This window comes from Triticum aestivum, chromosome 1D, assembly GCF_018294505.1.
Source record: "Triticum aestivum cultivar Chinese Spring chromosome 1D, IWGSC CS RefSeq v2.1, whole genome shotgun sequence".
NCBI lineage: Eukaryota > Viridiplantae > Streptophyta > Magnoliopsida > Poales > Poaceae > Triticum > Triticum aestivum.
This window is the reverse complement of record NC_057796.1, coordinates 335,758,505-335,773,012: the sequence shown is the minus strand read 5'-3', so window position 1 is coordinate 335,773,012 and position 14,508 is coordinate 335,758,505. Positions and strand designations below refer to the sequence as shown.

The following is a 14,508-nucleotide window of genomic DNA, read 5'->3' as shown; positions in this document are numbered from 1 at the left end:
GTATGATATCACACCCTCTCTTTTCTCGTTTAATTGTGCATCACGTCATCAAGAAAGTCTAGTTGACATGATACTACTTAGACGAAAAAGGGTTTCCCCCGCTTTATATTATAAAGCAACAACCACCACAAAACAAAGTACGGTAGCAAGGTTCCGTCAAACGGATCCAACAATAGAAAAGAATACAACAGGTTCCAAGGTCTTGCTGGGGGCACAGCACAACAAACCCCTCAAATAAAAGAGCAACTAATCTGGCTCCGGCGGAGGCGGAGGGAGCTGCGGTTGGAGCGGCGGGGCGAGTCGAGAGGCGGAGGTGCGTAGGTCGGTGGTCATCTTGTCGATGAAGGGGCAGTCTTGGCGCTTGCTAAGTGGCCTCCATAGCTGTAAAAAGCCACACAGTTTGTATATGGCGTCAGCAACACGTAGAGGAATGTGATGCTCAATCACCAATTTATTGCGGACATTCCATAATGTCCACAGCAGCGAGCCCACCATCACCCAGATGGGGGGACGCGCAGAGCTAGGGAAGGTAAGTACTTCCGCGAACATATCCAGGAGATTAGGGTGGCACCAACTGCCACCTACGATCTCGCGTAAGCAACTCCACAAAAAACACGCAGAGGGGCAAACAAAGAAGATGTGGTTGGAGTCTTCAGGGATAGAACAGAGCGGGCATAAGCCATCGGATGGGCCACTCCGCTTAAGCACCTCGGTGCCCAAAGGAAGGAGCCCACGCACTAGCTGCCATAGGAAGATTCTAATCTTCAGAGGCAGTTTGATCTCCCAAAGGAGATTTAGCTCTGCCGGTCCTGGAATGGGTAGAATCGCCTGATAGAGCGATTTGGAGGAGAATCGGCCCGACGGCTCGAGGCACCAACGCGTTGTGTCCGGTCCGAGTACCGGGGTGTGAAGGGCAATGCACGCGATGAGGTCCTCCCAGAGGTCTCGCTCACCCTGTCCGAAGGTACGCCGAAATGCGATATTGCCCAAATCCATAAGGCCGACTCAACAGACAAATTCGGGTTGGCGCAAATGTTGAAAAGGGGTTGGAACCGCACGGCAAAGGGTTGCATGCCCGACCACCTGTCTAGCCAGAATAGTGTGGTTGTGCCGGTTCCAACCGAGATGGAGGACCCAATACGAAGGACCGGCATGAGTTGGACAATTGTCTGCCAGAATTGGACCCCCCTATCTATGTGCAAACGCCAAGCCCTAACCACGTAACATAGGTAGTACCACATAAGTAAAAATGATGAGGTGGCAGGTAGTTAATGAGGAGAGAGGCAAATAGAGTAACATAATATGTTACCATCACATAGCGTTTCCCAATGCAAAATGAGTCTACAAAGTAATAAATGAAGACATCTATGTTACTATACATATGACACTACCCACTATAACATGTCTATGTTACTAGTCTAAGTTACTCTCCACTATGACCAGCCTTATGACACTGACATTACGACCAGCCTTATTCAATGATTTGCAAGTCTTAACAGCAAATCTGACAGTTGAGACCTGCATGTTTGAGCTGATGTGGCAGGATAGGGCGAGAGTAAGCCATTCCTAAACGGCGCTAGTTCAGTGTATGCAAACGGGGGCACACCCCCTGCACCGCTCTAGGCCGGCCCATATCCCCTTCCTCTTTTCTACTGGTGCGGATGTCGGCGTTCTAGGAACGGGGGTCCCCAGACTTGCTTGCCTGCGGCCCACGGCGTGGCTGAGTTAGCAGGCCGTACGGCCCATCTTCATCAACAAACCATCCAAGACCCTCGCGAGGGGCCAAGCCTCGCGAGGCAGACGGTGCAAGACCTCCTCAGGAGTGGCCTAGCCAGGCAGGCTCACGAGGAGCGGAGATATCAAGGCGGGGCAAACCTCACGAGGCTCTCGTGACGTGAGCCATGACGATCGACACCAGGCTGGCGCCAGGCGGGCGCCGATGCGCGCAGCGTCCTTGTTTCCTCTTTGGTGCTAAGGAGACGGGCGCAGGCGCGGAGTACCGAGGCATCTCGCAAAGGTTTCCATATCAGTGCAACGAGACCAAGACCAGGAGGACGGCGAGGCGGAGGTCACCATGGAGCCCAAGGCGGCGTCATCATCAGAGCCTTTTGCAGGCGAAGACCACCTTTGTCAGGATAGCTTGTACTAAATGTCCCCTTTCAAATTGCCCGCCGTTGTTGGCTCCCTTCCCGCTCAATATTTGGGAAGAGGACCAGGGCCTCTATAAATAGGTCTAGCCACCGTAGTAGTAGGGATCATCTGATCTTGGACTGGATCCACTCCATCCTCACACGCACAAGTTGGCAAAGCACAAGAACACCTCAACCTCAGGAGGCTGTTCTTCCCCTTGTATTGTTCATCATCAGCCCAAGAGGCAATCCACCACCACCACACTGGAGTAGGGTATTACACCACAACGGTGGCCCGAACCAGTATAAATCTCGTGTCTTTCTGTGTTGTGAGTCCGTCGAGTTCGTCCGCAAGATCTTAGAGAGCTAGGGCGTAGATCGGTAGGAGGGAAAGACTTCGCGCGCACCCCAGAGTTTGAACCTTAAGGGTTTTGCCGGAACCCGAGATCCGACACCTGGCGCGCCAGGTAGGGGTGCGTCGTAGCTTCCCTTTCGTCGATCCGTCGCTCCGTCGTCTTCATGGCGGACGCTCGCCGCGCTCGAGCTGAGCGCCAGGCTGCCCTCACCGCCCGCGTTGCTTAGGCGGCTCCCGTCGGCGGGCCACCTCGTCGCTCTCCGTCTCCCGCCGCCAACTCCGCCACATGATCATTTAGTTTTATTGCTAATGCTTTCATCATGACTTATACATGTTCCTCTGACTATGAGATTATGCAACTCCCGAATACTGGAGGAACACCTTGTGTGCTATCAAACGTCACAACATAACTGGGTGATTATAAAGATGCTCTACATGTGTCTCCGATGGTGTTTGTTGAGTTGGCATAGATCGAGATTAGGATTTGTCACCCCGTGTATCGGGGAGGTATCTCTGGGCCCTCTCGGTAATGCTCATCACTATAAGCCTTGCAAGCAATGTGACTAATGAGTTAGTTGCGGGATGATGCATTATGGCACAAGTAAAGAGACTTGCCTATAATGAGATTGAACTAGGTATGATGATACCGACGATTGAATCTCGGGCAAGTAACATACCGATGACAAAGGGAACAACGTATGTTGTTATGCGGTTTGACCGATAAAGATCTTCGTAGAATATGTAAGAGCCAATATGAGCATCCAGGTTCCGCTATTGGTTATTGACCGAAGATGTGTCTCGGTCATGTCTACATAGTTCTCGAACCCGTAGGGTCCGCACGCTTAACGTTCAATGACGATTTGTATTATGAGTTATGTGATTTGATGTACCGAAGTTTGTTTGGAGTCCCGGATGAGATCACGGAAATGACGAGGAGTCTCAAAATGGTCGAGACATAAAGATTGATATATTAGAAGGTTATGTTTGGGCACCGGAATAGTTTCGGAAAGGTTCAGACATTTTCCGGAGTATCGGGGGGTTACCGGAACCCCTCGGGGGGTTAATGGGCCTTCATGGGCCCTTAAGGAGAGAGGAGGCAGACGGCCAGGTGGAGGGCCCCCCCCCCCCAAGCCCAAACCGAATTGAACTACGGTTGGGGGCGGCCCCCTTTCCTTCTTCTCCTCCCTCTCTTTCCCCCTTCTTCTTAGAATAGGAAAGGGGGGCGCGGATCCTACTTGGACCGGGAGTCCAAGTAGGACTCCCCCCTTGGCACGCCACACCTTGGCCGGCCTCCTCCTCCCCCCTCCTTTATATACGTGGGAGGGGGCACCCCATAGACACACAAGTTTCTCTTAACCGTGTGCGGTGCCCCCCTCCACAGTTACACACACCTCGGTCATATCGTCGTAGTGCTTAGGCGAAGCCCTGCGCCGGTAACTTCATCATCACCGTCGCCACGCCATCGTGCTGACGGAACTCTCCCTCGTCCTCAACTGGATCAAGCGCCCGAGGGACGTCACCGAGCTAAACGTGTGCTGAACGCGGAGATGCCGTACGTTCGGTACTTGGATCGGTTGGATCGCGAAGACGTTCGACTACATCAACCGCGTTACTAAACGCTTCCTCTTTCGGTCTACGAGGGTACGTGGACACACTCTCCCCACTCGTTGCTATGCATCTCCTAGATAGATCTTGCATGATCGTAGGTAAAAAAATTAAATATTGCATTCCCCAATAAATGGCAATGGGGGTTATTACCTAGTCGGGTATTGCCTTCCCAAACCCATCCCAATAACACCTCTTTCGTGCCTATCCTGCCCGCGGGGACAACAAAGATTCATATCTTTGTCCCTGTCGTGGTTTTCATCCCAGCGGGAACCTTACGTCATGCTTGTGTTTATTGCGTGGGAGTGAGTACAGAGTACATGAATCTACCAAGAGATTGTGTGATATCTTTATGAGCCGGGCCCCTCAGTTTATATAGGTACGAGGGTCCTAGGGTACATGGATCCTAGCCGGCTACGTACGGAGAGATAGAAAACCTCCACGAATTCAGCATCTTGAAGTATACGTCGAGCCGTCTAGATCCTTCTAATTATATTTCATGGACCGTACGATTTGGCCCAGGTCGGAAAAGACATGCCCTCAGCCCGGCCCACCGGGCCAGGAGTTGACATGATTAGAGGTCCCTAGCCAAGACACCATCAGCGACGCTGCAAGCAGTGGTGGGAGGTGAGCGGCGGCACCAGTGCAAAGCACTGGTGTTTGCTTCAACGTCGCGGGTTGCGACCCTACAAGTGGTGGTGTGAAAGCGATGCAGGGTTGCTGTGAGGGCTCCGCTGTGATGCACGAGTGCTGCGTGGTTCTATGAGAGCATCGATGTTGCTATAATGGAGCATCGCCGGGCCACCGGAGCATACCCAGTGCTGTAATGGAGCACCGACATCCGCCGTGTGGTGCTACGGGAGTATCGACAGTGCTGGATTGGAGCATCGTTGGGCCACCGAAGTATCGTCGGTCTGCAATGGAGCACGTCGTCGATGCAGCTCTCGCAAAAGCTTCGTGCGTAGCAGTGCGAGTAACAAGGATGATGGAGGCGTTGCAGACGTGGGCGTGCTGGGAAGGAAGCGATAACATGGTCTCGGTGTGACCCTATCATCAAGGATTAAGCGGACCAAATTAGATTATGCGTAAGTAAACCAACGGCTGGATATGCAGATGAGCTTTTCTAAGATCAGCTGGCTGACGGCTAGCGGCCTCCCTATGGTATACATTATTATCATTTCATTTTAACGATTATCATTTAGATACAACTAGCCTACTAAAACATCATATATGTTGGAACGGAGGTACTCTCTCCGTTCTAAAATAGATGACCCAACTTTACAAAGCTTGGTCATCTATTTTAGAACCGAGGGAGTAGTAGATACTACATGAAACCCTCGGTAGGACTACGGATCCCTACATGTGTGAAGCGAGAGAAGTTCCAACCCTTCAAGCCAATCCACCGCGTGTCCTGTGGACCGGAGTCAACTAATGGTATTCAATTCATGTCGGTCAAGCTGTTGTTTCTTGAAGATCAAGAAAGCCAACGTTTCTTGAATTTCGTCGAACTTGAGCCAAAAACATCGAGTCGGCCTGCAACGCCGACGTCCAGCAATACGAAGGGCTGGGATCTAGGCAGCTCCTTCCGGCGGAGCCACGGATTCCCAACTCACTGCCGAGTCGGTTTGGAACCGCCATAGCCAGCTTCCGATCACGTACACAAATCAAATCAAAATAATTAAAGACCCATCAGCGGAAGCACGGATAAAGCGGTCGCACGTTTACCCCTTCCTTCGGAACCGACTCTGCTCTCCCGGCGAGGCGGCGGCGTCGCGGTCGCGGCCGGGGTCGACGAGAGCGCGGTGTGTCCGTGTTCGGCCGGTCACGCCATGTCGAGCGAGGAGGGCCAGCTCAAGACGCGGGTGTCCGACCGTCTGATGGCGCTCGTGGGCTACTCCGAGGTCATGGTGGTGCGCCTGGTTCTCCGCCTCGCGCGGGAGAGCGCCTCGGCGGCCGACCTCGCGGCGCGCCTCGTCGACCTCGCCGGCCTCCCCTCCTCCGCCGACACCGTCGCCTTCGCGGAGGACGTGCACGCCATGTTCCCCCGCCAGGGCTCCCGCGTCAGCGAGTACCGGAAGCAGGTGCAGGAGGCGGCGGCGTTCGCCAAGAGGCAGAGCGCCTTCAAGCTGCTCGACGATGAGGACGATGTCGCTGAAGACGCCGGCGCCACCGCCATCGACACCGCGTCGTCCTCTAACACCAACAGCAACAAGCGTTTCAGGCAGAAGGCCGCGAGCCAAGGGGACGACGACGGCGAGGAGGAGGCGACTGTAATGCGCGATTCAGGGCGGAAAGTGCGAGCGCGGCGTGCTCCCGCGAAGGACGGCGGCAATTCTTGTGGGGAGGAACTAGAGGAGATGGACCGTGACCAGATCGAGAAGGCTCAGCTCGACCAGCACATCAGAGAACGCGACGCGGCCAGCACTAGGAAACTGACGGACCGGAAGCCGTCCAAGCGAGAACAGGGCGAGCTCGCCCGGCGGTCCGAGGCGATGGACAGGGGCGACACCTCGGAGCTCAGGACGGCCTCGCGGCAGGCCTACCTGGAAAAGCGGAAGAAGATGAAGGTGGAGGAGATGCGAGACGAGATCGTCGACAACGAGCTCATCTTCGACGGCGTGAAGATGACCAACGCCGAAGAGCGGGAATTCAGGCGCAAGAAGGAAATCTACGACCTTGTCAAGGACCGCGTCGGAAAGGACGCCGACGCCGGCGAATACTACAGGATGCCAGAGGCATACGATGCCGCAGAAAACGTGGATCAGGCCAAGCGGTTCGCCGTTCCGAGGCAACGGTACGATGACCCCGAGGCGGCGGCGAGAGACGGCAAGAGGAGCAATTTCTTCTCGGAGCAGGAGGCCTGGGAAGAGCAGCAGATAAGGAAGTCTCGGCTGCACTTTGGATCAGGTGATGGTGTCCCGGCTGGCGGCGGCTACGAGCTCGTGTTGGAAGACATGGTCGACTTCGTCAAGTCGACGGTGCAGGCCGGCGCCGAGCCGGACGGCGAGATGGACGAACTGGCCGAGGCCGTCGACGCCAAGGTCACATTACAGCGGGAGCTGCAGAACGAGAGGAAGAATCTGCCCGTGTACAAGTTCAAGGACGATCTGCTCAAGGCCATCGAGAAGTACCAGGTGCTGATCATCGTCGGAGAGACCGGCTCCGGCAAGACCACGCAGATACCGCAGTACCTCCACGAGGCCGGGTACACGGCCAAGGGGAAGAAGATCGCGTGCACGCAGCCGCGGCGCGTGGCGGCGATGAGCGTGGCGGCGAGGGTGGCGCAGGAGCTGGGCGTCAAGCTCGGGCACGAGGTCGGCTACTCCATCAGGTTCGAGGACTGCACCTCGGACAAGACGATGATCAAGTACATGACGGACGGGATGCTCCTGCGGGAGTTCCTCGGCGAGCCGGACCTGGCGAGCTACAGCATGGTGATCGTGGACGAGGCGCACGAGCGCACGCTCTCCACCGACATCCTCTTCGGCCTGGTCAAGGACATTGCGCGCTTCCGGCCGGACGTGAAGCTGCTCATCTCCAGCGCAACGCTCAACGCCGAGAGGTTCAGCGACTTCTTCGACGAGGCCCCCATCTTCAAGATCCCCGGGAGACGGTACAAGGTGGACATCCACTACACCACGGCGCCGGAGGCGGACTACATCGCCGCCGCAGTGGTCACGGTCCTGCAGCTGCACGTCAAGCAGCCCGCCGGCGACATCCTGCTGTTCCTCACGGGGCAGGAGGAGATCGAGACGGTGGAAGAGCTGCTGAAGCAGAAGATGATGACGGTCGGCAGCAAGATTGCGGAGCTGGTGATCTGCCCGATCTACGCGAACCTGCCCACCGAGCTCCAGGGCAAGATCTTCGAGCCGACGCCGGAGGGCGCCCGCAAGGTGGTCCTGGCCACCAACATCGCCGAGACGTCGCTGACCATCGACGGGATCAAGTACGTGATCGACCCGGGCTTCTGCAAGCTCAAGTCGTACAACCCGCGCACGGGCATGGAGTCGCTGCGCGTGGAGCCCATCTCCAAGGCGTCGGCGGACCAGCGCGCCGGCCGGTCGGGGCGCACGGGCCCGGGCAAGTGCTTCCGCCTCTTCACGGAGTACAACTTCAGGCACGACCTGGACGACGACACGGTCCCGGAGATCCAGAGGAGCAACCTGGCCAACGTGGTGCTGCGGCTCAAGGCGCTGGGCATCAACGACCTGGTGGGCTTCGACTTCATGGACCCCCCGGCGTCGGAGGCGCTGCTCAAGGCCCTCGAGGAGCTCTTCGCCCTCGGCGCGCTCAACAGCCGCGGCGAGCTCACCAAGACCGGGAGGCGGATGGCGGAGTTCCCCCTGGACCCCATGCTCTCCAAGGCCATCGTGGCGTCGGAGAAGTACGGGTGCTCCGAGGAGGTGGTGACCATCGCGGCCATGCTGTCGGCCGGGAACGCCTTCTTCTACCGGCCCAAGGACAAGCTGGTGCTCGCCGACACGGCGCGGCAGGCCTTCCACGCGGGCAACGTCGGCGACCACGTGGCGCTGCTCAACGTGTACAACGCGTGGAGGGAGTCGGGCTACTCGTCGCAGTGGTGCCGCGAGAACTTCGTGCAGCCGCGCACCATGAAGCGCGCGCGGGACGTGCGGGACCAGCTGGAGGCGCTGCTGGAGCGGCTGGAGATCGAGCACTGCTCCGGCGCCGGCGACCTCGACGGGATAAGGAAGGCGGTCACGGCGGGGTACTTCCGCAACGCCGCGCGGCGGCAGAAGGACGGGTCGTACCGTGCCGTCAAGAGCCGGCAGACGGTGTTCGTGCACCCGAGCTCCGGGACGGCGGAGCTGCCGCCGACGTGGGTGGTGTACCATGAGCTGGTGCTGACCAGGAAGGAGTACATGCGGCAGGTGACGGAGCTCAAGCCGGAGTGGCTGCTCGAGATCGCGCCGCACTATTACCAGCGCAAGGACATCGACGGGCACGAGCCAAAGAAGAAGGCCAAGGACAAAGGTCCAGCGACGAGGCAGACCTGAACCTCGACAATATTTCAACCTAGAAATCCTGGAATTCAATTTTGTGTATAAAGATTATTCTCTCCATTTCAAATTAATTTTAGTATGTCCCCAAATAAGCTTCTTTTAAGTGTATAAACAAATTCTAACATCTACAGCAACAAATATATTTTATGATGAATCTAATGAAACTAATTTGGTGTACTGTATGTTGCTGTATTTTTGCTATATAAATAGTTGATCACACTTAAAATTAGTAGGACAAAACTAAAACTTCCCAAGTATAATTAACCCATAGATAAATGACATTAATTATATCAAGCCCAGCAAAAAGGCACATCAGTTAAATTAAAGTATCAGTGCATAGGTTTCCACTTATCATGGGCAATTCCTACATGCCATGGCCTTCTCGAAAAAGAAAAAGAAATCTACATGACATGGTATTGTTGAGATGCTACATACTATTGCCAGTTTCCATACTGCTGCTGCTGGTTTCGAGAGCCAGCTTGTGGGGGATAATTTGGCCCCCGGCCTGGGCCGCCAGGACCATAAGGACCGGCTTGTGGAAAGTTTGGAGCACCACCATAGCCACCGCTGCTGCCACCACCCCTTGGGCCACCGCCAGGGTACGGAGGAGGCCCTCGACCTTGTTGAGGGGGGTAAGGGCCACTGCCATAGCCGCCACCTTGCCCTCCACGGTTCGGATACCCTCCACCACCTTGGTTCCCGCCCGGTGGGTACCTGTTTGGCCCTCCTGGCCCTCGGGGCTTTCCATAGTGATGATTTGACCCAGATGCCATTGGTGGATGCGGGTTGTTGGTAGGCTGGGCTGGCCTTATTTGATGGCCTGATTGCTGGATTGGGGGCAAACGGGCATGAGGAGGCTGAGAATGATGCGTCTTTTGCCGCTTTGCAGCAGCATCATCAGCTTGCCGCTGCTGTTGACGTCTTTTCTTGGTCTGATATTCATGTGAAGCCTCATACTTTGGCAAGCTGCATCAGCAAACACAAAAGGAAAACGGACATCAATTAATTAATCATAGTGGGGTATGTCTTAATAGAACTTAGGATGATTATGGCAAGCCACGAGTCAGGGAACGGAAAAGGCCTACGAGCATCACCTTTTAGGATCACATGGTAGGGGATCAGTCCAGAAATATTCAGAATCAAGAGCTTCATTTGCAGATATCCTCTGGAGAGTGCAAGTCATGTCAAATTATGGTTGAATAATAAAAAGAATTGGCAGTTAAAAAAACATGAACAAACAAGCCAGGCTCACAAACTTTTTGCATATCAAAGCATATATAAATGTAAGCAAACACCAAAAAGAAGCAACTATACCTTTGACGGGTCCAGTGTTAACATCCTCTCCAGCAGATCCAGAGCATGAAAATCAAAACTAGAACCCCACAAAGTAAGCAAACACTCTTCCGAAAGGGCAACTGAGCAAGCTTCAAGTACAAAATGATAAGAGAAGTATAATACATAGTACTTACTGTTTAAAAGCATCCTTAACATGCCTCTTCAATTGGCGGGGAGGCTTCAAATTATTATACCACGGCATTTTTGTCACACCCGGCCAAATCAATTCGTCAGGGGTACCACAAAGCTCAAATATTTTGGTCAGTTGGTCTGGCTGCACAAAATATCAGAGACAACGGATTACTCGCGATTGCAGTAGACTACAAGTTCAAGCTTGGAACAAATCAACAAATATACTTAGTGCTAGGTGATTCCAGATACTGACTGAAAGTGCCTCAAAGTAAAAAAAAACAGCTGGGCTAGACAGGGAGCAACTATATTTTTACAACCACGAAAAGAACCACGCAGATTTTGAAGAAATTAAGAGTAAAGATGAAGGAGGACGGAGGAGTTAAGTTTATGTTTCTCTTGGCAAAGCAGAGAAGCATTCCCTAACTTACAAAACATTTACAATGAGATTGGTGCACTTCTATTTTCACATAATAGGGTTACTACAAGAATGGAATCTGTTTCCCTACTGTAACCAAGTTTAAATGTACAGCTAAAGATTATTGTAGATATGGAGAATTTTGTAAGAGTTTCCGAACTAACAAGAGCAACATTTGCACATAACAGGAGTACAAACATAGTAGTTGTTTTTCCTTCCATAACCAAGTTAAAATGTCTAGCTTCACATGGCTAGATATTACCCAAGTAGGATTTGTTGTAGGATATATATCCAACAGTGTACAATATCTGGAAGATATTCCCCGAGTAGTACAAAAATAGTAGGATGTGTTGCCGTCAGATGGATATGGATAAACAGGATAATTTTGCAACATTGCACAATCTCTAGTACTCCAACTCCGCCTATGTCTTCTAGGCATAGCCGGTCCCAAGCCCGGGTAAAGGAGGAGGGTTGTGATAGGCTTGGCGAGCCAACGTAAAAACTAGCCAGTCCCATAGGTATGAAACCCAATTGAGCGAGAGTAGTACTAGGATGGGTGACCTCCTGGGAAGTCCTCGTGAAAGGGTTTCATATCTAAGGGTTGTGATAGGCTTGGCGAGCCAACGTAAAAACTAGCCAGTCTTTTGGGTATGAAACCCATTTGGGCGAGAGTAGTACTAGGATGGGTGACCTCCTGGGAAGTCCTCGTGAAAGGGTTTCATATCTAGCCTACCCCAACTTGTTTGGGATAAAAGGCTTCGTAAGTAAGTAAGTAAGCACAATCTCTAGTACTCCCCAGGTGTGTTACACATGGCTGCTAGTTTCTCTTTACCTAAATGCTCTAGCTTCACATCATGACATATATTCCAAGTCTCTTCATAATCATAAAAATGATTCTTACACTATTTAGGTTTGAGAACTAAATGAATTAAAGATATTCAATTGATAATAAGTATATTCCAAGTCTCTCGATATTCATATTCAATTGATAATAAATTAAAGATATTCCAAGTCTCTTCATAATCATAACATTATGTATTTGACAGCTAATAGGAATTATGATAATAACTAAACTCATCACAGCAATTGATAAAAATAATCTGTCCAACACCTTTAGAAAACCATACCTCATTCTTTCCAGGCAGTATTGGCTTTCCATTGAGAAGCTCTGCAAAAATACAACCCACCGACCACATGTCCACCGCTGGCCCATATTTTGTGCTTCCTAGCAGCAACTCTGGAGGTCTGAAATCATTAACCCAACAAAAGAGTCAGCAAGATCCAATTACAAACACTGCACTAGACAACTTGCAAGACAAAAGGATAACACTGCAATACCTGTACCACAGAGTGATCACACGGTTAGTGAGGTTTGCGTTATGATCACTCGAAAATGATCTTGCTAGGCCAAAATCAGCCAGTTTTAAGTTACCCTCGTTGTCTATCAAGAGGTTAGATCCTGCAGGAGTAAATTTTGATACATGATTAGCATAAAAACAACGAAGTCACTGTCACAACATAACGCCCAAATTCATGCAAATTGTCTGCAATAGATACCTTTAATATCACGATGCAGAACTTGATTGATATGGCAATAGTGAAGGCCCGTGAGGAGTTGCTTCATGTAGCACTGGTACATGACATTACATCAGGACCTACACTTGTAGCAACCAGTACCATCATCATACACTTATGGATGGTTTTACCTTAATCTGTGGAATGGTGAAGCGCATCCCAGGCTTATCAGCCAACCCAGTCAAGTCATGGTCCATGTACTCAAAGACCATGTAAATGCTCCCTTTGTACTTGTTGCCATCGACTATGGAACAACAACACGACAGGTCAAATGGCAAAACTAGGCAACGGACCATTCATTTTAGTTTTTTGAGAGAAGAATCAGAAACACTAATATCGTTCTTAAAAAGAACCGTACTTTGCTTCCCCTGCTCGTCTCTGTCCGGCCCTGCAAGAATCAATCCAATCCATTAGTCCTCTGGACGCAGGCGGTTAACAACCAAACATGATGTTCTTCTGATTCGTGGGATGATTAGTCGAACCTGGGGATGTGACGATCTCCTTGAGCTGGATGACGTTCTGGTGGTGCAGCTTCTTGAGGATTTTGATCTCGCGGATGGCCGTGATAGGGAACTGCGTCGAATCGAGAAAAGAAAGCCTCAGAGCCAAGAACATCATTTAGGAAAATAGAGAGACGCAACAAAGGATACTTACGCCCTCGCGCTCGTTGTCCATGCGGATCTTCTTGAGCGCGACGATCTCCTTGGTCTCCGTCTCCTTGGCCATGAACACTTGCCTGGCAACAACAAAGACGACGCAGCCGAATCAGACCGACGCATAGGCGTTTCGCGGGATTGAGGGATTGGGATTGAGGGGACGATAGGCGCTTACCCGTATGTGCCCTCCCCGATCTGCTCGAGCTTCTCGAAGCAGTCGACGCCGCGGGAGCCCCACGACGGGTAGTCGTCGAGGTTGAGCTGCCCCGGCGCCGCCGTCGCCATGGCTTCCGGCGCTTTCCCCTCGCGGCGGGTTAGGGTTTAGGGGACGCGACGCGAGGATTGGGTTGGTGGGGGCGTGGGAAAGGAAAGGAACGGGGCCGAAGAGGGGTGTGGTCTGGACTCTGAAGCCTGAACAAGTCGAGTCTGGTTGGTTGTCAAGCTTCAATCGTGGCCGTTCGTTTTCGGGGTTGTCGTGTGATGAGATTGGACACGTTCGTGTTTCGGTGTTTCTATATATCTTTTTTTTTCTTTTTCCCGATTATATTAGATTAGATAGAAAGACAGAAAGTTATCATAAAAAAGATAGAAAGACAGAAGTTCAAAAAAAAGATATAAAGACAGAATATTCTGCAATTTTTTCTAAAAAAATAAAGTGTAACATTACAAGCATGTCAAGTTTCAAATTTAAGCTCAGATTTATTTACTTGGACCTACGAAAAACAAACTCAACATCCTTTTCAATAATTTTCACATTTTCACAGGTATCAGCTTCTTAGTTACTGAATTCGGTTTTTTCATAGCTTCAAATGTGAAATTGAACCTGAATTTCTAAAACATGGGAATTTGAAAAACGCAACAGTGAAATGGCATGCCATCTTTGATGTTTACGACTTTGCATGTGTGTTTGAGAGATTCTTTGTACCGTACGATTTTCATGTATGTGGTACTTCCTTCACAAAGGTTTAAATTCAATTAGGGTAAGAACTTGGGTTTGAGGTTGTGCTAGAAATTTGCACTACTAGCGGGTAGTGGCGCGACGGCACGCCGTACCCGTGAAAGAGCCTATCCAGATGCTTGTTGTTGGTTTGGCAAGAAAAAAACATTTGTGTAAAACGTCGCATGATCAAACTTTTGTTAGCCCTTTGTCGAGCTTACTGTATATCAACTGATGGTCTCAGTACATGTCATGGTAAATATGAAAAGGAAGTTTATGCTTCGGTAGAAGTAGTCACTTTTTATCTAAGGTCTGAAACGACCCTAAACATCTAAAAAATTGTCCCAA

At 51.5% G+C, this 14,508-nt stretch overlaps 2 protein-coding genes across 2 annotated transcripts; one reads left to right on the top strand and one right to left on the bottom strand.

The window, feature by feature from the left end:
- The first annotated feature begins 5,338 nt into the window (after positions 1–5,338).
- LOC123181875 (pre-mRNA-splicing factor ATP-dependent RNA helicase DEAH1-like) lies at positions 5,339–9,301 on the top strand. Its single transcript, XM_044594276.1, has one exon. The coding sequence runs from the start codon at positions 5,919–5,921 to the stop codon at positions 9,102–9,104; it is 3,186 nt and encodes a 1,061-aa protein (XP_044450211.1). The 5' UTR covers positions 5,339–5,918; the 3' UTR covers positions 9,105–9,301.
- Positions 9,302–9,378: 77 nt separating this feature from the next.
- Positions 9,379–13,634, bottom strand: LOC123181876 (cyclin-dependent kinase C-2). Its single transcript, XM_044594277.1, has 12 exons — positions 13,399–13,634; positions 13,222–13,303; positions 13,050–13,140; positions 12,926–12,955; positions 12,699–12,811; positions 12,550–12,622; positions 12,331–12,451; positions 12,120–12,237; positions 10,580–10,719; positions 10,425–10,482; positions 10,205–10,275; positions 9,379–10,076 (listed from the first exon to the last, which is right to left on the bottom strand). Exons 1-12 carry the CDS (start codon positions 13,506–13,508, stop codon positions 9,545–9,547), a joined length of 1,539 nt encoding a protein of 512 aa, XP_044450212.1. The 5' UTR covers positions 13,509–13,634; the 3' UTR covers positions 9,379–9,544.
- Between the last annotated feature and the right edge of the window lie 874 nt (positions 13,635–14,508).

What these genes read in the sequence shown, in the direction of transcription:
- LOC123181875 (XM_044594276.1), top strand. Translation starts at nt 5,919, where the DNA reads ATGTCGAGCGAGGAGGGCCAGCTCAAGACGCGGGTGTCCGACCGTCTG.
- LOC123181876 (XM_044594277.1), bottom strand. Translation starts at nt 13,508, where the DNA reads ATGGCGACGGCGGCGCCGGGGCAGCTCAACCTCGACGACTACCCGTCG. An exon ending in GGAGATCGTCACATCCCCAG is followed by an intron (nt 12,956 to 13,049) that starts GTTCGACTAATC and finishes TGATTCTTGCAG; the next exon opens with GGCCGGACAGAGACGAGCAG. An exon ending in TAACACTGGACCCGTCAAAG is followed by an intron (nt 10,276 to 10,424) that starts GTATAGTTGCTT and finishes TGCACTCTCCAG; the next exon opens with AGGATATCTGCAAATGAAGC.